This window comes from Nannobrachium achirus (genome assembly GCF_963921795.1).
Source record: "Nannobrachium achirus genome assembly, chromosome: 24".
NCBI classification, from domain to species: Eukaryota; Metazoa; Chordata; class Actinopteri; order Myctophiformes; family Myctophidae; genus Nannobrachium; species Nannobrachium achirus.
Genome location: NC_137831.1, coordinates 24,464,378 through 24,487,459, shown reverse-complemented (window position 1 = coordinate 24,487,459; position 23,082 = coordinate 24,464,378). Strand labels below are relative to the sequence as shown.

Genomic DNA, 23,082 nt, shown 5'->3' with positions numbered 1-23,082 from the left:
GCGTGTCTCTGTGCTCATGTGACCAGTAGTGTTGCCATGTCTACTATTATAAGCGTCTTTGGGCTTGTTTTCTGTAAAGTCGCTTGTAAATTGGTATTTGTGAGTTGCGTTTTTTTGGGGGGAGCTTGTTTCTAAAGTGTAGTTGCCTAATTGGGCTTGTTTTCTAATTATGTTTAAAACAGTTTTTCCTCAAACATTTTCAAGATAAGGACCCAGGCCCCAAATTGTCTGAAAACATGTAGATGTAGATGTTGTGTAGCTTATATTTAAAGGGTGAAGGGCTCTTCTTTGAATACAAGTCAGGTGGGCACTATATTTTTGGGATGACTTGGCATCTCGACAAGTGAGTACCTGGACAGGTGGGCACCAGAACGTGGACACCAAAACCATCTGAGCACTATTAGGAACATGTGGAGGCATGTGGACGAGTGGGCACTTTGGGCTGGAAGATAACTGGGCACCTGGACAAGTGGGCACCTGGACAACTGGGCACCAAACCCCATCTGGGCACTTAAGGGACATGATGGCACCTGGAGAGGTGGGCACGGGACCGTACCTATGTTCCCCAGGTTCTATGTTCCCCATTTACCCCCACAAAAAAGGTTCTATGTTCCCCACTTAGCCAAAAAAGGTCCTATGTTCCCCAGGTTCTATGTTCCCTTACTCCCACAAAAAAAGCTTCTATGTTCCCCACTCATCCAAAAATGCATGGGAAACATTAATTTCTAATTATTAATAACAACTCAAAACACCCAATAATGGGGGAAAATTATGAATACTAGTGGGACAGGGGGCACTAGGGACATCTGGTCACCATACTTTTGTAATGACTGGGCATCTGGACAAGTGGGCACCTGGACATCTTGGCAATAGGGACATGTGGGCATTTGGACGAGTGGGCACTTAGGGGTGGAGACATCTGGGTACCTGGGCACCTAAATTAGGATTGCCCACATGTTCTTAGTGCCCAGATGTCCCACGATTTCCTGCATTTGAGTTGGGAACATATCCTTTTTTTAGTGGGGAACATACAGTAGAATCTAGATCCTTTTTTTTTGGGTTGAGAGGGGAACATTATAGAACCTTTTTGTGGGGATTGGGGAACATAGAACCTGGGGAACATAGGGTGGACCCCCATAAGAATCTAAATTAACCCATATCAGTCTGTAACTCTGACAGCCTACAAATGGTACACTGTACAATGGTACACACATTTGTACACTGTTAGAGGGATACCTTGAAATTTGAATGTTTGAGAAACACTGACCAAGGATGTGTGCGCCTGAATAACTGGGCTGTTGTGTTTTCAAGACTGGTGACGCCAGCTTATGTTTTCATTCATAGACCTGTGGTTGCTTATATCTCTCAGCAAAATGGCAACCCCTGGTGTTCAGCAACTCTCGCTGGGTTTGTGTTGACGTGCGTCACTGAAACCAGACACTGTGAAGAAGAAGAACAAACACACACACACACACACACACACACACACACATACAGCCTGTGCAGAAGAACAGATAGAGGTGACTAGCAAACGTCTCGACATAATAAGAACATCGTCCATCATTAACGATGGTTAAAGTGACGTTCAACTCGTCGTTGGGGCAGAAAGAGCCCAAGAAGCCCGGCAGCGACGAGGCTCTCATCCCCACAGAGACGGTGAGTTTGACATAGGCGTCAATTGGGTATGGCAAGCTATATGGCAGCTGCCATACCTTGGCTACAGGGGGGAAATAATAAAATGTAGACCTACTGTAATCTTGCCTGTTGCTAAGGTATGGCAACATGACTGGTGTTTTGTGCAAGACACCAGTCATGTTGCCATACCTTAGGTTTTTCTGAACTGACGCCGCTGGAGTTTGATTCGGTGGTGGTGGGACTGTTTGCTTCTTTTCACTTTATAGCAACGTTATCATGCAAAAAAGACCTCCCCATTTAACACGTTAGGTTAATTACCTTGTAATTATGTATTGTTGTTGTAATTGCGGGCGTCGTCCGCCGTGCAAATCATATGCAATTATCCAAATAAGCAAGCGACGAGTTTTTGGTTGTTATTTAAATCTTAAATGTTGCATTATTATCGGGGTTTTGTGATATTTTTATTCACGTTAATGCACGGCCCTTGACGAAATGTTAGGTTCTTTTTGGGGTCGGTATTTGTTGATAAACTATCGAAGTGTAAAAGTGTATTGAAGTGTTTTCCGCTTTGCAAGAGGATCGAGCTTTGCAAAATAAGTGTGTGTCTGTGTGTGCGTGAAAATGGCTGACATGATCAGGAAGAGAAAGAGACCACTGGGTTTATGCTTGGTAGTTCCGCGGTGTCGCCTGTCATAAAAAAAGAGAACAGATCTACAAGCTCACAAGGGGTCGCCATGCGACGCCTTGTGAGCATGTAGATCTGTTATTTATTTATTTTTGACCAGAGAGAGAGAGAGACACACACACACACACACACACACACACACACACACACACACACACACACACACACAGGAATGACATTATTTATCTGTATTGCTGTTATCAATCACCCCATTGGATATGGATACTGTTACTCATGTGATAGGGGAAACACACGCATGCACGCACTGCCCCCCCCCCCCCCCCCACACACACACACACACACACACACATGCATACACACGCACACACACAAGAGTGAAACAAACAATCCCAGTTTTACAGAAACAGTACAAAGTCCCTTAATAACTTGACGTGTTTTGCTTTAAGTCATCGAGTTCGAGCCCACACATGCAAGTAGGTTAAAATGCCACCGGAGTTAAAAAAGCTAAAACTTTACTTGGTCTATTTCCTCCTATTATATTGAAGTCCGATATTAAAGTTGATTATAAAAAATGTTCACCTGCGTTCACTCAGCCAAATGGTCTTATCAGTGTAAACATGAATTGTGATGACTCATTGACAATCATGTGATACTGAAAGATAAGGGGGTTTGTATTCAATGTGAAAACCTTTTTTGCAACATTCACTTCCCGTTGAATGATACCGTTTCCTCCCAAAGCACAAATAATGTTTTTGCAACGACAGGCATCTTGAGAAGAAGCGTTTTCTCTTGTCTGGTGGGTGTGTCAGGGCAAAGGGGTGTAACCCTAAAAGTACTGTGACACATGACTTACAGTGTCATTGTTGGGTAAGCTACATTGTTCTCTCTTTGCAACTCTACTTATATGGTTATTCAGGGGCGTCACAAGGGGGGGAAAAGTGGGACTATAGGGCTCAAGGTGGAGGGGCCTTAATTTTTTTATACTTTAGCTATTAAAAAACTCTATTTTCTCAATAGTTAAAGCACAAAATAATGCATACCCAGTCTAAATGGGTTAAACCCCCTCCCCTTATGAAGAACATTCATTGGGGGCCCACAGTGAATCCTTGTACCCAGGGCCCAGAATTTGGTGGGACACCCCTGTGGTTATTTACCTTGGTTGTTTGTTGACTAGATTTCAAGCTTACTCTGATTACTCCAATCTTGAACTTTGTATGTTTCTCAGTTTGATAAAGGCCCACGTTTTGGGCAGACAATATAAACATCAGCGATTAACATGATGAGACACAGGGCAACAGCTCCAACTGGAATGGAATGTTTTTTTTTTTTTTTTTTTTGACAAAATACTTGTTTTTGACAAAATACTACAACATTACTTATTGGTTGCTTGTTCATGTTGGTACAAAAACAGGGCCTTAAGAGTGTCTGCTAAATGCCCTAAATTGTAAGCTCATCCGAGGGCATTAACATACATTCAGGGTACAGTATGTTTTTTGTGTTACTTTGCCAGCAATGCACAGGCTGCACAGCCCCTGTACTTTGAACCTAAATTAAACAAACACACCCAGAATTCATGTTAAATTTAGCTGTGTTTACCGTTTATGAGTCTAAATGCGGTGAAAATGGTCCTTCACACTATCAGGATATTCACTCAGCTCTTACTTTACTACAGTATAAGTTTGTATATCATAAATGAGTGTCTATATTTAATCCTTATTTTATTCCTTCCCTAAACACTTTTCGTCCCATTTCATTTTGCAAACAATAAAATAAATGATTTCAGTATTCTAACATGGCTTACAAATTATGCTTAAACTTGTTTAAACCGTCAGTTATTGACAATGCCTCGACACACAGAATCGGCTTCTCAATCACTCAAATGGCAGCTGAATGTTAAATTCACCATTTCTCTGTAAGCGAAAGAGTCACCGTCACCATTTCTCTGTAAGAGAAAGTCACCATTACCATTTCTCTATAAAAGAGATGTTTATGGCAGACTGAATGCAGCCCAGCCCTCCAACCTGAAAATGAATCCCCTTTACAGCAATTAACATTCTTCTTTAAATCATTGTATCAAATATTAAAAACATACATTTGCACATCATAAACGTATTTACATGAGATTACAATCCAATCGAGGTCCGATCAATCGGTTGGACTTGAATTCACATTCACACTTCTTGATGTGGGAAACCGAAGCGAGAGAGAAGGGCTCTGCTGCTACCGCTGTGATCTTGAAACCTAAGTGGAGCGAACGGGGAAGAGAGTTTTGAGGTTGGTCAGACATATGAAGCGTGTTGGAGTGAGATTAGAAAGTAATCTAGGGGATAAGCAGCTCCACTGACTGCCTCTGTGATGTGTCCCACAGGAACAGAGTCCAGTAGAACATAAAAGTGCTTGAGAGAGAGAGCGAGAGTGAGAGAAGCCACTTATGACCTCTCTCTGCCAAAAGGACTGCTAATGAAATAGTGGAAATGGAATGCTCTGAAAAGCAAAAGTTCAGCATTCCAGATGCAGAGGTAATTATTTCTGCAAAAAATGTGAGACAAACAGAAACCACAGTAAGCATGAAACCGAAAGAGAAAGTCAGTGACTTATCCGAGACAGACTGATATGTAATTTCATTATGCCGTTCATTATGTTTAGAATCCTTGGCAATGCCGTTTAAAGACCAATATAATAATACATATATCAGCTACAGGAGTAGTATGGTGGTGTTTGCCTGCGGAAACACATTTTCCTCTCGCTGTATTTACTAGGTTTTCACAGTTTTTCTTTTATTTTGGTAGACAGGGATGTTTTTGGCCTACCAAAAACAAACAGTGAAAAACTGCCAGAGGGCAAAGTGTAGCAGGCAAACACCCCCACACTACTCAGCGGCAGGTGATTTCTGGTATAAAGCACCAAGTCTGACGTCAGTTATGCGACCGCGGTTTTCCCGGTGAACCTGAGCACAATGGTGGGGGCTGATGGGCTTATGAGAAACAAATAAAATAAGACCTTAAAACCTGGCGAAAACAGCACAAGATGACCATAAAGGAAATCGTTACATTAACTTCATTATATTAAGCCTACACTAGCCTACTAGTAAAACTAGTGGAACCGCGATCTTGCCACAAGTGAATAATTGTGGTTGTAAATAACACAGACAATATATTGCAATTGGCGACGAGTCTCTTACGAAATCGGCAAGAGTGCCTCTCAATACATAATGCTAACCTCTCCATCGGCAATAGTCAGTGATGTGTTACTGTGTTCTAGAATTCCCCACACTCCCACGCCCCCACCGTTGCACTCATGTTCACCGGAAAAAACGCGGTCGCGTCATATACACATCCTACCTGGGTCCTTTTTTTCTCTCTCCATTGTGAATTTCCTTAGACGTTTTTCATATCACGTCCTATAAGAACTGTGTTCCAAAAATAAAAAAAACAGACATCCAGCGGTATTGCAGCTGTTGAGGCTGTGCTCATGCAGACATATGGACAAACATACTCGGTCATCATACAGAAATATGGACAATATATTCGGTCACCATCACAAGAAAATAAGAAAACAAACCCCTTGGTAGCAGCATGAACACAATCTCATCTGTCATCCCATTACACCACATAATCGTGTAAAATGTCCTTGAGTGTATTATACGCTGACAACAAAACGGAGGTAAAATGTCCCTACAAATTGAATTTTACCATCATGAAGAGAGTCATTGTGTTGATCGCTAATCAGCGTCATGCCCTTAAATCAGGACGTTTACAGGTTCCCAGAGGTCAAACTCAAGCAGTCTGTTACTTTGATTGCTTCGGTAAATTACTATCCAATAAAATGTTGTGCCATTGTGTTATAGCGGCACAAGCATGTTCAAACTTAACTCAAAGCGTTCTTGAACGTAGAAAATATGCACTCATTCCTGTAGGGTTGCTTTGCAAGAGTTAAACTAATCGATTCTCAGAATTTGTTGAAGTCCATTTGTTGTACTGTATATACAACACAACAAATACAAAAAACATACTTCAAGTTTATTTGAATAACATATTATATCAATAGAATAATCAATAAGAAAATAATCGATAGTTGCAGGCAGCGCTAGTACATTCCGGTTCAAAGTTCATGCTCGATGGATTCCAGCCACTGGACGAACCCGTTGACCACAGAAAACTCTATCTTAAGTGGCGCTGTTTTGTAAACGAGACACTTCAGACGTGGCTGCTAGTGCTGCTAGTTGAATTAATATTCCACAGGGAGTTTCACAAAGGTGTCTCTCTTTGATGCTGGCACTGGGAGTCGGTCCGTTGGCTGCCTGGTTGTTTATGGAGCGTCAGTTGTTAGGAGACAGTGAGCATCCATCACCACAACAAAAGAGTAAACACATGAATTCATAACTAGAGCCTGTCTGATGCCAGATTCCTGGGTCCAAGTATCAATCCCGATTCTAGCCCACGGATTACAGATTTGACAAAAAGTGCAAAATCAAAATAGTTTTTTCAAAAATAAAAAATCAACTTGTTGCATTGTGACATAAAAAAAGATTTCAAAATATTTTTAATAGAAAGATTATTCAATTATTTGAATTGACAGAATCATTTGAAAGAAAAATAATCACTATTTCCATTCCTAGAACTAATCCCTTTTTTCCCTATACAGCATCTCTGATTAGATTATAAACTATTGTGTGTGTGTGTGTGTGTGTGTGTGTGTGTGTGTGTGTGTGTGTGTGTGTGTGTGTGTGTGTGTGTGTGTGTGTGTGTGTGTGTGTGTGTGTGTGTGTGTGTGTGTGTGTGTGTGTGTGTGTGTGTGTGTGTGTGTGTGTGTGTGTGTGTGTGTGTGTGTGTGTGTGTGTGTGTGTGTGTGTGCTTACAGGACGTAGAGGACTGCAGGCCAGTGTACCGTCATCAGTCCAGGCTGTGGTGTTGGTGTATGTTTCTGGGACTTGGCCTCATGTTGACAGGTGTGGTGGTGGGAGGAGCTTACCTGTACAGGTCTTACATGCTGCAGGTGAGCAAATCATTGGTTGAAGGACATTCTTATTTTTATTTTTTTAAATGACAGATATTAGTGTTTACATAATAGATGATACCCGTCATCCTATTGTGAGGAAGATGTGAAATTCTTATCAGAATCCTTCCTTATGCATTGTGGAGATTTCACTCTCCAAAGTGGCACTGGGGAAAAAAAGTGTTCCCGTCCATTGATCGTTGCAGAACTCAGCTGCAATTATCACGGCACCCACTTTGGGAAACCCTGTGCTAACATGCCACTTCCCTTTACTCTCTCCATATTTCGTGTCTGTCTATCAAATGAGGATTTTATTTTTATTTTTAATCTGGTCTTGGTCTCGACTTGGTCTCGACCCCCATTGGTCTCAACTCGGACTTGACCCCCTGCTTGACCCCCCTACTCACCCCCCCTCGGACTTGGTCTTGACTTGGCCTCGCTTTAGGTGGACTCGTCTACAACACTAGCACAGGTATCGTCGTGATATTGTATTTGATGATTTTGTAATGATTATTGGCTGTATTACATTGTATTTTAATATATTTCGCTCTAGGATGTATGTTTTGATATTGGGTTTGTCATGTCATGTTTAAACCAAGGAAATGTAAAGAAGGAGGAGACGGAGACGTTCTATGACCTATTTTGCACCTTAGACACACTGGGAGGCAAACTGGAGCCGGAAAAATTCAGTGGAATGCAATTGCAGTCAATGAGAGCCAGCTGGACCGGCCTATGAATAAACATTTTTATTGATGGCGACCTTTGTCGTTCGGGACAATAAAAGAAGAGATATCACACATTGTTTTCATTGTGTGCACTATATAATTGTATTGAAGTAACTGAGCACGGAGTAGGGCATTCACGAAAATATTGTTTTCTCTTTAAACAATATATAGTTTATAAAGCTTGGCGAGATAGGAAGTCATAAGAATGAGTTGTCAATGCCCCTGGTGGATGAATTTGTTAATGCTCTATACCAGGGGTTCTCAAAACCTTTTAGGCCGTAAACATATTTGAACTGGGGACCCCCACCCTGACAAGCACTTGGAATTGTAGGTATTACATTTAATGTGACTCTGTTCCACAGATAAATATTGTGAAAATAGCAGATCTACATGCTCACAACTCCTCGCAACACGAGGCGTTGTGAGCATGTAGATCGGCTATTTTCACAATGTTCGCCTCTTGCTGACTTAATATTTGACAGTTTAGCCAGTACTGTCGAATGCCCTAGCACGGAGTGGGCAGTATTCACTCTGGCAGATTCATCAGGTTTCCAGGCTAGACAGCCATGCCAGGAACTCACTCTGTGCTCTTTAGTTACCCCAATAAAATATAATGTGTACACTGAAAAACAAGGAGATCAGAAAACGACGTGATATTTCTGCTTTCATTGTCCTGAACCGATTATTTTAAAAAGGCAGTGATTAAAAGCTAGTGTTGATTCATAAGTTTGACCACCCGGCTCTCATTTTTTCAATGTCTTCTCTTCTTTACATATCCTTGTTTTAACCCAAACATGTCTTTGCAAAGCAATGCACTGCTCATGATTGTCTGATTGCACACTTTTACAAAGTCATCAGAATCGTTTAAATTCATCTGTATAAATGTAATCTTTTGAAAGATATTCATACATTTACGAACGGTCTCACGAATAGGGGAACTAGCAGATCCCACATTGTAGATCGGCTATATTTCCACAATTTTATGACTCTGATTCTAAAAGTATTAAATGATTAAATAGAGCCTATTTTGTCATACAGTTTCTGCCCTTTGCACTTTCTGTTTGTAAAAAGGGCAAACAGATCTATTAAATTAAATCATAATCATACATACTTGAATGGAAATTAAACTGTCCAGTCAGTCCACAAAATGAACGCCCCTTCACCAGGACACGTGGTCTTCTTTTCTCCTTGGTCACAGGAGGGCCAGGTGTACTTCTGCGGGGTGGACTACCGGGAGGAAGACTACATGGTGGAGGAGACAGAGGTGGAGGAGTACAACGGCCTGCCGGCACGCCTCCGCCACATCAAGGAGAGCATCCGCATCCTGGAGGAGGACGGCGTGGAGATGATCAACGTCCCTGTACCCGAGTTCGCCGACGGTGACCCTGCTGACATCGTCCACGACTTCAACCGGGTGAGGAGAGAGAGGGGGGGGGGGGGAGGGGGAGGAGGAGGATGCAACAATTTGTTGTTTCAGTGCTTCTCAACTTGGGGGTCGGGTGGACTTAGAATGATGTTAAAAGATAATCGAAAACATTTATTTACAGTGCTGTAACAGTCATACAACATAATCATAATCATATGTCCTTAGACAACGACACTTAAAGACAAGACTGACTCGCTCTTCCTGACTGTCTGCTTATAATTGGCTAAAACATTTGATATCCTCTGTGATATCCCCTGTGAATCGTAAAACAAAGGCCTTCTCTTCTGCTGGCAGCTGTGTGACCTTCAACCTGTAGTTACTCCCTACATTCTAACCTTATCTACTACTTGTTCTCAGCGTTCAAACTCAATCTAGCAACACAAAATATTCACTGCTCACAATAGTAACATATAATTCACTGAAATGGTCCCCAGATGACAACCTAAGGACTTTTAAGACCTTTTTTAATACCCGAAAAGAGCATTACTGCATCAAAAGTAATCAACAAATTATACTATAAAACTGTTGAAACATTGGGCAAATTGTCAAATAATATTAAGAAAAGGCAAAACATTTTAAAATAGCTGATGTACAAGCTCACAAGCTCTTGTGAGCTTGTAGCCTTGTACATCTGCTATTTTCACAATATGTATCCGTGGAACAGAGCCCAAAATGTAATGCCTCAACTCCTACAATTCAGTTTGTCAGACGATGTCAGACTAACTCAAGTTGATTTAGTTTTTAGCAGCAGCATTAAAAGTTTACGATCATTTGGAAAGTTCAAGTGCAGTTTGATTCCTGCGTTTGATTCCTGGATGCATTAAAAACTGATTGACCAATAAGTCTTTCACATTGAACTTGGATTAAACGCATTTGTAAAATTGTGTTTACTGCAGTCATAGAGATTTCAAGATGGCAAAGTTGAGAACTGAACAATGAGTTATATATGGACTAGAGTTTACAAGAGATGTGAATGGAAAAAGCATAAAAGACAAGATCAATTTAAGTCTTGGACGACTGATTAAATAGCTATGAGGAGACGGGCAAAGTACACAATGTATATTTTATATTTATTTAGGAGACACAGGAGAAAGGCCAAGCTCATGAGCTCAGTTTCAAGGGCCTTGGGGGTCATGAAAAACGCTAGACATATTAATAAAATGAATAATTAACTAGGTTTGCAAAGTGCAGTTTAGAAAATGCTTTACAGCGATGCACAATGAATAGAAACCAGCAATTAAAGTAAGACAAAAGAAAATACAAGCAAAGTTGCAGTTAAGGACTTTTTTGCCCTGACGACAGCAAAAAAGTGTCTAAGGAAATATAACCCCAGTGTTCCTATCTGTGCAAACACCACTCTGTGGAGAGTTGCAGAGTCATTGGTACACAAACCAGCCCAGTAGTGTCAACGGCTAACAAAAATAAATAGTTGTCATTGCTTTCGTGAATAGAGATAGAGAAAGGAAAAAAAAAATTCTCAACAATGCACAATGTTAGAATGTTCTTGCATGTATATTTTTAGAATATACTACCCACTTTAAAAAAATAATAATAATAATAAAACGTTATATTAAAGAACAGGCAAAGCATTTCTCAGAGGAATCTAACTCCAACTAACAGTGTATCTACCTTAATCTTATTTTACGGTTTATTATTTCAGAGACTGTGCACAATTATAATTAATTAACACGTGTCTGGGGGTGGCTCAGTCGGTAGAGCACTTGCCTTTGGACCACGGGGTTCTGCGTATGAGCAGCACAGCTAAGTCGTGCGTTAAGTACTGGGAGCTGATGGCAGGTGTGGCGCTCTACCTCAGCAAAGTTTATGAATACTATGTAGTTTTCCCATCAGATAAACTTATACAACTAATATGCTTACTCTTACTTTTTGGTGACGGGACATCAAACATTAAGTTGTGTTTCATTTCACTTACTGCAGTTGTTGTTCTTTGCCTTTGGAGAGCAGAAGAGGGCATGTGTTTTGAGAGTGCTAACACCCGAATCTTTCTCTCTCCGTTTCTCTCCACCAGAGGCTCACAGCCTATCTTGACCTGCTCCTGAACAAGTGCTACATCATTCCACTGAACACCTCCATCGTCATGCCACCCAAGGACTTTGTGGAACTGCTTGTCAACATAAAGGTAATTAGCATTGTAAAATCTGCCACCTCTGTTAATTTTATGTGTATAAAAGTGTGGGAATTTGACAGTTTCGAGATAAGGCACAAGGTCATTAAAAGTGATATTCAAGATGGCAGTCATACGGTATCTAATATTATTTGTGGATAATTTTGTTCTCTAGGCTGGTACATATCTGCCAAAGTCTTACTTTGTTCTGGGATTGAATAATACTATATTGTATATACAGTAATCCAGGCTGATACCTACCCACCACAGTTAAAACTTGTACCCTGGTCTGGTTTCTAAAACTAATAATGAATTATATAATATTGTTATGCAGGCTGGTACCTACCTGCCTCAGTCCTACCTGATCCATGAGCAGATGATGGTGACCGAGCGCCTGGACAACATCGAGGACCTCGGCTTCTTCATCTACAGCCTGTGTCAGGGACGCGACACCTACAAACTGGAGCGCCGCTCCACTGTCCTAGGTTCGACTGCGCTCAACTCGTTTTGCAGTTTTCTGATCCGGACTAGAGATAATTGGCCCCTAAAAATAATTGCGTCAGGGTGTATCGGGCTTACCCATGAAAATGTATTTTATCCAGCAAGCTTCTTCAAAAACGTATTTTATGCTTTGGAAAGGAGAGCCTGGTGACATGAGGTTAGTCGTAGGTCAGGCCTTGAACCGAGGTTGGTTGCTGCGGGATCGGTTTCCCCTCAAACGGTCGTTCGCCCTTCAGTTGTTCATTAAAGTTTCAATGTTTGGCATTTAGCCGACACTCTCATCCACACGTATCCAGCCTCACACAACACTTTTTGGCAAGTTGTCACTGGATGATAAATGACGTATTTTCAACTGAATAATCATTTTTGTTGAACGACGGCCCTGCAGTAAAGTTTCAATTAGCCTTTAGACTGTGTTCTATTCAGTCTGACAATCAAGTCATGAGCCGATAGAACTAGCAGTAAATCTGAAACGAATAAAATGCACATAAAATGATGTATACTGTAAATGGTATATAATAAACAATTCTAAAGAACACTACGGCATCCAAACAGAAGTGCATAAAATATTCCGTATGTGATCTCCTTTGACAACATAATTATTTTCTTGCTCATTAGAAGAGGTTGAAGCCTAGTAAATGTCCTTTTAACTTTAGAACAGATATCCTTTTATGGAAACACTTTCAACCTGGTATCCGTTCAAAACAGTGCAGATATCCTTCCTATTATTGTCATCCCTATTGTGGCAATGTCATAATAGGGGAACATTTGGTGAAAATAGCTCATCTACAAGCTTCAAACGCGCCGCGATAAAGGAAGAGACCAAGTGTAGAGCCTTGGTGACCCTGATCAATGAAGTACAGATCCATCTTTTTTTTAAAAAGAAGAAAAAAAAAAACATTTTACGTAATTTAATTAAAAATGGAAACTTTAATATATACAAGATATATTGCGCATGCAGTGAAATAACCAAAACCTTTTTTTTATGGCATACATCTCAATATATATCTCAAAATATTACATCATTGCACAAGACCACTCAAAACAAGGATTTAGAATACATAAATGTCAACCTTCTGAAGTCAGAGTTGCTTGAGGTCCAGTTTGAAGTTTCCAGTCAGTGATGATTTGGGTTGCTATGGTATCTGCTGTTTTTTTTACACAAAATTCTATTTATTTATTAGATTGATCTATATAGGATTTAATTGGCTAATAACCATCCTAATCTCTCTCCGTCTTTCCTTCCAGGGATCCAAAAACGCGAGGCCCTCAACTGCCACAAGATTCGTCATTTTGAGAACACGTTTGTGGTGGAGACCCTCATCTGTGAGCCTTAAACAGGAAACCTTCCAGACGTTGTATAGTTCTATTTTAATCATTCTACTGAATCTCCTTTCCATCTAGATTCTCTGCATTCTGTTAAGTACTGCTGTCAAGGTCAAGATCCACCTGAGCAATATGATGTGAAAGCTAATTTACCAATGTATATTTCACTGTGTAAAAAAAAAAAGAACGGACAGAATCCGTTGCACAGGGGCAACTCTGACTGGCATGCAAAAGGAACAGTTCTTGTGTTTTAATAGGCAGATCTGATTTTGAGTCTTAAGTGGGGGTTCTTTTAGTTCATTTAAAAAAAGAAATGTTAAGAATTGAAAGCAAACCGTTGTTACCAACTCAGTGCGGTCCAAAAGCATTAGGCTACTCATGTTGTTGATAATCAGTCTATAAGCTGATTTGTTCATGTCATAGTTTGTCAGTAGTTGATGCAAGTCGATGTGGCCAAAAAGAAAAAATAAACTATTGTTGGGGGGAGAAACTCAAGTTGGTTAACAGTTAGGACTTCTGTCCTTACCTCATTGACTTAGTGAGGCTAAACAGACTCGCGTAACAGGACCGAAACAATTTGCAACCGATTTGACAGACTACAACTATTTTATAAAACAGTTTGGAAGCTGTTGACTACTGCAGCTGATGAATTCTTGTAACCGTTTCTGCTTTCAATAACACAATTATTTTTTTGGATGAACTTTCTGCTTTCAATAACACAATTATTTTTTTGGATGAACTGAAAGAAATTGTATAAGACCGCATGAGTCGTGCTTGGCTTCTTTTAAAAACCTGAACTATTCCTGGAAAGCGTGTGTTTTTTTTTTTTGGGTTTGTTTTCTATTTTGTGGGATATTTTCTATGTATCTGCTCCTCTGGGGGTGAAATCATTATTATAAACACTGAACAGTCTAGATTATTACACTCTTGTTTAAGGGTATAACCATAGTTACAATATATTGTTCTTGAGTAATAATATTGTGAATATTTTGCATATTATGCATTGGTTCTGATTATTTTTTTGCATAGGGTTCAATCTTTAGTTTTTTTTTTTGTATCTGCTGTAACTAGTGCACTGCAGGACGACTTTAAGAGTTTCACCATCACCGGAGTGACCTTGTTGTGGACACAAAGACCGGCACTAACTTGTATATAGCTTGAATATAAACAAACTAGGAAAAGAAAAAAACAATAGATGCCAGTAACACACCAATAAATCTTAATAATTTTTATTGTCTTTGTTCTCATGATTTTACAAATATGGTAACTTCTGCAATTCAACTTTGCACTGTGCAACACAATGGCATTATGGACTGTTTTTGTCATGACATCCGGGGTGGGGGTGTCCTGGTGTTTCCAGGAAGCTTTGAATCCAGCAGGCAAGGAGCCCCATGTAATGTAGTGTTATTTCTAGTTGTCGTAATACAAGTAGTTATTTCTCTGCTTCTCACAATGCACACCACCACGAGGCCAGTCACAGAACAGCCTGAACAGTGGTGGCATGACTCGGAACCCATCGAGACCCGAGGCAGATTCCACAAATGCATTCTAAAATTAGTTGGCCGTGGACCCCCATCTGAAAATGCTTTGTGCCAGGGACCCCGGGAAGATGTGTTAAGTAAAAAAAAAAATAGATGTACGAGCTTGTAGCACGGCACGAAGAGGCGCGCTGCGAACTGAAAAACTGTTCTCTGAAAAACTGTTCTCTGAAACACTTATATAGTTTTAACCCATTTAGGCCTGAACACATGACGCAATATTTTATGCTTTAACTATTGAAAAATAGCAGATATACAAGCTCACAGCGCGGCACCGAGTGCCGCGCTGCGAGCTTGTATATCTGCTTGTATATCTTCTTTTTTCCCTAGTATGGTAAGTGAATGAGAGCCACCAGATCCCATGGGAAAAGTGCTTGGGACCGTCAATTTTTGAATTCAGCGCACAAAAATACCCCTAGGTGCAAATTTTCACGCTTTCTGCCGGAAGTGAACACATTTGCCTTTTTTTGTTACATATTTCTTCCACTAAAAGTGTAAAGGGGAAGACCACAATATTGAACAATGTCATTAATATAACTTAGAGCAGTTGTGTGGAAATAGAAAAAAAGTTCCCCCCCTTCTGTGTTGCCTAGAACTGGAGGATTGATTTTTGGGTAAACCAAAATCAATCCTCCAGTTCTAGGCAACACAGAAGAGGGGAAACTTTTTTTCTATTTCCACACAACTCCTCTAAGGTATATTAATGACATTGTTCAATATTGAAAATGGGTGGTCTTCCCCTTTAAAGTCTTGGGATCTGGACTTCTAGACCTTCAGTGGGGCTCTTTGCCTGTAGGATCCACTTGTATCAACACACACACACACACACGCACGCACACACACACACACACAATTATCACCATGAAATTAAACGACAGCTCCTCTCGGGAGTAAGCTCGGTCACCCCGCGAAAAAAGAATCCGAGGACATCACGATTTGTGGGCTTGAAGAAGTAAAGTCATACAGTCTCTTTGGATGAGGCTGGTGGTACCTGGTTAATAAAGAGTAGTGGGGCTTTGCTTTGTCTCTAGAATGGGGTGATCTCGCCACGTAAGGTTAATCGGGACATCCAGTACAGAATAAAGAACAATGGCATGCAAGACTCACATACGGACCGACCCACTTGTTTTTCTTTTTAATAGAAAATAAAGATCTCGACATACATACAAGAACTGAGCCCTCGAGAAAAGTCTCTCCCCCCCCCCCCCCCCCACACACACCCCCCCAACCCCCACACACAAAACAAGCCAAGCGTATCGGAAATTAGTATGCTGCGCTTCGATCCCGTGTTCGAGGACGCAGGCCTAAACCTCGTCCAGTTTAGCGGGGGGGGCTCTGTAACAGTTAAGACCGCGTCAACACAATGGCTGGCTTCTTTTCATATTCAATAAAAGGAGTCCTGTTCTGTGGACATTAATAATACATCTTACATTTATATTATTTTGTTTCAGTTTTACTCTACACCATTTTTTTTTCTACAAATGTTATGTGCTTTTTGATTAAAAAAACAAAACAACAACAAGTGAAAAAAAAGGAGTTCAAAGTAATTAAAGGTTTTGAAGTTTTCAAACGACAATCCACCCCCCTCTCTGGCCTCAACGTTTATTGCAAATCAAGTGACTAAACCTTTTTGAACACACCACCACACACACTTTTCAATATGGCACAAGGGTCTTCTTAAAAATAATGACTCACCTAAATGTGTCCTCGTCTTTGATGGAGTGAGTATAATCAAATAAAAAAAACTGGAACCACACTATATATCTAAAAATATTAAGACATTAATAATCGATAGAGCAGAAAATAAAAAAAGAGGTCTTTGTTGTTTTTCCTCTCTCTCCTGTCATGGAAACATGCAGTCCTGTCACTCTGCAAGCATAACTCAATTCTGGACCCCTTGGTTGAATGAACAACACCCCCCCCCCCCCCACCCACCCTGAAATAAAACAGATAAGAGGGGAGGGTATCAACAACAAAAGTAATGGATGTAAAATATGAACACTGCAAATAAGTGGCCGGCGGTATCTATCCATTCATCCATCCGTCTAGGTACTCTGCGATCTCTGTGATGATAATAATGGTCCATTATTCATCACAGCGGAGCTGGAGAGACGGTAACATAAGACTTGAGAATCAAGGTCATTGTGCAGTAGAAGAACCCAACGGGCTCTTCTCCTCAACCTCCTCATCCACTTTTTACTTGAGGGAAGAAAGACAAACTCCTTTTCCAGCCTAAAAACACAGTATGAGGCCTTGTACCATGACCCACGTAGTGAACAAAATACGGATCTCAAAGTGGGTTTAAGCCACCCCAGAATCTAGAGCCGCCAAAAGGTCTCGACTAGCCAGACCTCCTATGGGGCCCGAGTCTCGACCCAGCGATGATCAAATTCACTCAGAATTGGGACGATGTTTTCTGCTCAAACAATACTGGGGTTTTGTATATTTAGTTTGTCAGACACCCACAACCCACTGAAATCTAGCTTATGGTCTTTGTTGCATTAAGACATGTATACATGTTATACTATTTTTTATATATATATATATATAGCTTTGGCACACTCATCGACGAGCTACCGAAATAACGATATAGTCTGTCAGGTTCGCAAGTGCTAGGCTAGTGTTTTACCTCGCGACAACCGACAAGATAGAGTATAATCTTTGTATTATCCATCTTTGTATTTAAACTATAGAAAGACCTTTGACTATAACGTCACTGTAGTGTTAGGTGTTAATAGACATTATACATAAGCAGAGATGTTCTCCTCAAGCCCTTGTCATCTGGACCTCTAAGCAGGAGAGCCTCCATTTAATTTCCCCCCAAACAAGCTTGTTGTCAGCGCAAGTTACCATATACTGTATATATTCCACTACAAGGTCCAAATAAATAGGATTCAAAATAAGGGCAAATTGGCTAAACACAACAACAAAAAAAAATATATATATATATATTTATATATATCAAGAGGAAAATAAAGCAAAACTAAAATGTAGTGGCCTAAAAAAAAAAGAAACAATCTCCCAGAAATATACCGTAAAATCCCACACGTTCACCATTCCTCGCCAGTCAAAAACAGAAATAAAAAAGAAAATAAGAAAAATGTTTACAGGGAATAAAAAAATAACATAGTGGAGTAGTGGTTGTGGAACGATGGGGGTTTGATGTTCAGAGAGAATGACCAGGGTCTCAGTTTGTCTTTTTTCGTAGAGAACTTTTTCAAACCGTTTCCTTCACTCTCGTCTCTGTCGCCGTCCTTCCATCATTCCTTCCGCCTTAGTGTGATCATGCTCTGTCTTGACCAAAGTCTTTGACCTTTTGACAATTTAACCTTTATAAACCGTCGGTACTCTGTATCCCCTTCCCCTCCCTCCCTCCCTAAACCGCCCTTCCCCTTTACACCACCTTCCCCTCCAACCTCGGAGGCCCTTCCTTGTCTTCCTTCAGTCGGCGTAGTGCATGATGGACTCCACATAGTTCCCGGGGAAGAGGCCGGTGGTGCCGCACATCACGCCCTCGTACCAGCCGTCGTCGTTCTTCTTGATGACGTAGATGATGGCCCCTTCCTGGAAGGACAGCTCGTCTTCCTTGTCCCGCGCGTAGTCGTAGATCGCCACCACTGAGGAGGAGGAGAGGAGAGATTTGTTTTTGGTTACTTAAAGATCACCGGTTCCCAAACAGCAGGTCGGAACTCATTTGTGGGTCACAGACACATTTTTACGGGTTTTGTTTACGAAAAGGTTTTCATGAATTAAAAAACGAATCGAATGGTTGTTTTCAGTAATTTCATGAAGAAATAAAAGAAAAATCCATAAATTAAAAAAAGATATAGATTACGAAGGAGCGATAATAGCCGATCTACAAGCTCAGCATGCTGCGCGGCTTTGTGAACTTGTAGATCTGCTATTTTCACTAGTTTGCGTCCTGGACAAACGTCTAATTTCTCCTTTGGGTCTTGAGGCCTAAACCTCGTCCAAATTAGATCTACAAGCTCACAACGCGTCGCGCTGCGAGGCATTGTGAGCTTGTAGATCGGCTATTTTCGGCAAAGAGCTTTAGTGTAGAGGGGAAAAAGAGCAGACTAAGTGCAGAGTGAAAGGATCCTGTTTATTAATTATTGGTTAAATATCTGAAAACACAAATTGACATGAATCCAAAATACACTGATGATTGTGCTGTCAAGCAATGAACTATATGCAATCTATGAACAGGTTGTAGGGTCCCTGCTTCATCTCTCTCTCTCAACTAAGGGGTCCCTGCTTCATCTCTCTCTCTCTCAACTAAGGGGTCCTTGGCCTGAAAACGTTGAAGACCCCTGGGCTAAAGGTGACGCGTACCTTTCTCCAGGTAGGTGCGTGGCGCCCAGGGCGGGTCCTCCTCGGCGTAGGGGTCGCTGTACTCCACCACGGCCGACTCCTCCTCCTCCTCCTCGTCTTCGTCCTCGTAGTCCTCCGGCGGGGGCGGGGGAGGGGTGGGCTCCTCAAACACCGGCTCCTCTGCGGGGGGAGGTGGCGGGGGCACGTCCGAGACTACAGGAGGGAAGGACCATGCAAGGAACGAACGGTGAAGGACGCGTACGAGAGAGAGAGAGAATCAATCAGACAATGAGGAAAGGTTGAGATGGAAACCATGGAAAGGTTGAGTCCATACTGGATGTTGCCTGTAAATAATTGTTTCTTTCTTTTTTTACAAGAAGGTTCATATTTTAGATTGTAATTAGAGAAAAGAAAAGATTAGTGTTAAAATGTTTTCATTTACTGCTTTAAATCATTTTAGCCATTTTGGAAAGTTTGATTTCAGTGGATACATATTTTGACACTTATACACAAGTACAAGTGTCAAAATATGTATCTTTAGACACAATTAGCCCATTCCCAACATGCACCGCAATCTTTCATGGTTAGGTGTGACTTATGGGGGCTAGTAGTGTTAATGTAAATAGCAATAAAGACTTTTTCGGCACAATGTGTCTAAAAATACATATTTAGCCACTTGCACGCATGCCCCCACCAACTGAAATCAAACTCGCTAAAATGGATAAAAAGATAGAAGTAGTAAATGAAAACATTTTAACACTCATCTTTTCTTTTCTCCAATAGAGGGTATGCGCATGCATAAAGTGAATGGCAAATCGAGTGGCAAAGTGAGTGGCAAAGTGAGTTTAACGTTGTTCAACTTCGTTTAATGCAATCAGATAAGACTTTTCTGTTTGGATGAATGGGCTGTCAACGCAAGAAAGTATGTTTTTGCCACTCAGTAGGCATTCACACATAACTTCCGGGTATGATGATGATGTCACACGCATACCCTCTATTACAATCTAAAATATGAACCTTCTTGTAAAAAAACAAAGTTATCCTTTAACCACTGAAACGCTATATACTTGACCAGGGTCCCCCAAGGCTTTATACTGGCTAGGTATTTCCCTTTCTACACCGCATCTCTTGACTGAAAATAGCCGATCTACAAGCCTAATGACGCATTGTCAAATAGTGAACTTGTAGATCCGCTATTATCTTTAGCACATTTTCGCCCTCTAGAATAGGTATTCATGAGGTTATGTGCATCATGACATACTCCCACTGACACAGGTCCGTACCAAGAACCAGAACTACACGTCGATCGGCATTGCCGGCTCTTTGGTGGTCAGAATTACTGTTGACTTGACTAAAGTATAGCGATAATATAAATACTGGTACATCCTTTTCTAAAATGTGGAGGGTGTTATCCTTATTGTATTCTTGATGTGAACGGCCCTCAAATATTTTAACCTTAGCATTCCCGTTCAGCGGGGCGAACATTCAGCAAAGATATTGTTTTGGTGTAGAGAGGGAGAAAAAAAGAGGTGGCCTAGTACAGGCCCCTGGGGGACTCCAGTCAACTAAGTATAGAGGTTTTAAGTGATTAAGGATGCTAGGTACTGTAGGTTATGAAGGGAAGGACACATGCTGGATACACGTGTGTGTGTTTGTGCAAGTGCGTGCGTGTGTGGAGAACAATCCCTTTTTATAGTCCTGCTGCGGAATTGCACGGAGACACACGACACACAAGTCCCATGCAAGAACAACAAGCACACACACAACATGCACCATTAGAGGAATCATGCTCACAGTAATGTTCACACTTTGTTAAAATCATTTTTTTGCTCATTAACCTCTTTCTGAATTCATGAACAGTCAGCTGCCAAAACGCTCTGGGCAAAACGCAGGTCCCCGCCAACTCAATTTGTGTTTCCAGGAGCTAATCTAAAATTTAGCTCTTAAACGGGTGCAAAGCAGTCCCTGGGAATATTCCGTCATTTATTTTAAAAGATAATTTGTCCAAGGTTATTACTTTTTTTTATTTATTTTTTAAGCGAGGTGCGTTGGCCATTTTCCGTTACAAATACGGACACGTTCAGGATTTGTTCGTGAACGTCATTTGGGGACGAGGCCCCAGAGAGGCTAATATTGGTGGCTGACTTCTCTTGAATACCTGCAAGACATGATTCACCCAGATATTTCACTGACAAGTGAAAATACCATTAATACCAAACACTGGCCCCCATGGGCGTTGGGGTGGTTGGGGTAGATGTGAGTTCACTAGGCAGTGGAGAGGACTAAAGAGACATGCAGAGGGGGTGCAGCTACTGTAAAAACCACTTACTGGTCTCCTGAACTCGCGCCACAAACCCCATCAGGGGTAACTGGGGGGTGATCTGCATGGAGGGGGGAGGGGGCGCGAGGGGACCTGCTACCACCGCACACAGAATGCACAGGGCGACGGGGGAGAGAGAGAGAGACAGAGGACAAGAACATGATGAGAGGAGGAGGCGTAAGAGAGAGAGAGAGGGAGAGAGAGAGAGAGTGTTGAAAAGTGAAAATTTAAGAAAGAGAGATGGATTGAGAGGGATTTTCTTTTTTTAAAGAGATGGAAGGCCGTTCTTGAGAGAATAAGGCTGCAACTTTCTTAGAGATTATTCTATTGGTTTATTTTGGGATTTATTGTGAGAATCGCGTTTTCAATCTAAAACAATTACGCAACAACAAATTGATTAACCACTATGTTATACTTTGTAGCACAACGATGTCTTGCGAAAATAATGGAAATAGCAGATAGACAATATCAGCTATTGTCACTATTTTTCCAATATCTTTGTCATTTCTTGATACTTTTCATCTATGACATGCCCAAAACAGGGATGGATTATGAATCGATTATTTTATTACGTTATCGCTTAACATTTTATTTTATTATTATAATCGATCAAATCCATTTGTTCGATTAGCTGTTGCACCACTATAAGCAAAGAATAGACGCTTGGGTGTCAATTACAGTTTCATGGATAATGAAGCCAGAGAGAAACGCACAGAGTCCTATCAGACCAGAGCAAAGAACTGGTTTAACTGGAAGCTGATAAGACTGGACACACGAAAAGAACAAACGATCAAATGTCTGGCCTCTCAGAGAAGACAAGAGTATATAGCAGAGGGAGAGGGCGAGAGAGAGAGAAAGAGAGAGATGGTGATGTTTAGTGACAACAGTTAAATAGATGAGACGAATAAGATTACAGAGGCGGCTTTTAATCAAAGCTGCATGGGATCTGGTGCTACTGCTGAAGTCTAGAGCCGCGGTTCTCAACTCCGGAGACCAGCGACACTGCTGGTTTTCTTGGTTCAGACTTGGGCGTTCCGGGGGAATTTAGTGGAAAAACCCTGCAGTCGTCTCTGGGCGGAGTTGAGATAGAGAAGTGAAGCAATCGTGATTCTAAGAGACCCCAAGCACTTCAATTATAAGAAAGGGATGCTTGGAAATTGAACATTCCATGTACAGTGGATGGGGAGAATAATTGGAATCAATCTAGGCGAAGACAACCCAATGAGAACAGGAATAGAAAAGAGACTATCTATTTGACACCATATATACCCGTATATATCTAGTCTTTGTGTGTCTCTGTAATCATTGTACTGTATGTTAAACTGACCACACTAAAAGCAGATGAGCTATGTCCACATGACCATGATGAATAAAAATTTACAGGTTTACTGTCAGAGCATGTTGCTGCCACTGAAGAACACCTTTGTGCCGCTGTACTTTCCCCCCAAAAAATGGATACTCCCGCTCACACTTTTCTACTTTGCTTTATTTATCCGTTTCAGTCGTAATACGACCTTCCTCAGGACATCTC

The 23,082-nt window shown here is 41.1% G+C and overlaps 2 protein-coding genes across 4 annotated transcripts in view; one reads left to right on the top strand and one right to left on the bottom strand.

Moving 5' to 3' along the window:
* The first annotated feature begins 1,440 nt into the window (after positions 1 to 1,440).
* Positions 1,441 to 14,609, top strand: itm2ba (integral membrane protein 2Ba). Of its 2 annotated transcripts, XM_080720655.1 has the most exons (7): positions 1,441 to 1,656; positions 7,142 to 7,276; positions 7,722 to 7,748; positions 9,200 to 9,415; positions 11,457 to 11,567; positions 11,887 to 12,037; positions 13,302 to 14,609. In XM_080720655.1, exons 1-7 carry the CDS (start codon positions 1,570 to 1,572, stop codon positions 13,388 to 13,390), a joined length of 816 nt encoding a protein of 271 aa, XP_080576781.1. In that variant the 5' UTR covers positions 1,441 to 1,569; the 3' UTR covers positions 13,391 to 14,609. The 2 variants fall into 2 exon arrangements, with proteins under 2 accessions (XP_080576781.1, XP_080576782.1); XM_080720656.1 differs by lacking the exon at positions 7,722 to 7,748.
* A 3,718-nt stretch (positions 14,610 to 18,327) lies between these two features.
* Positions 18,328 to 23,082, bottom strand: part of abi2b (abl-interactor 2b) — a 36,252-nt gene continuing 31,497 nt past the window's right edge. Inside the window, exons 8-10 of one of the 2 annotated variants that reach the window (XM_080720227.1) lie at positions 21,561 to 21,644; positions 19,253 to 19,444; positions 18,328 to 18,534 (exon numbers count right to left, since the gene is read on the bottom strand). In XM_080720227.1, coding sequence (XP_080576353.1) covers positions 18,359 to 18,534; positions 19,253 to 19,444; positions 21,561 to 21,644 — 452 coding nt within the window. In that variant the 3' untranslated portion in view covers positions 18,328 to 18,358. The remainder of the gene's footprint in view (positions 18,535 to 19,252; positions 19,445 to 21,560; positions 21,645 to 23,082) is intronic. The other variant, XM_080720226.1, reaches the window with a different exon arrangement.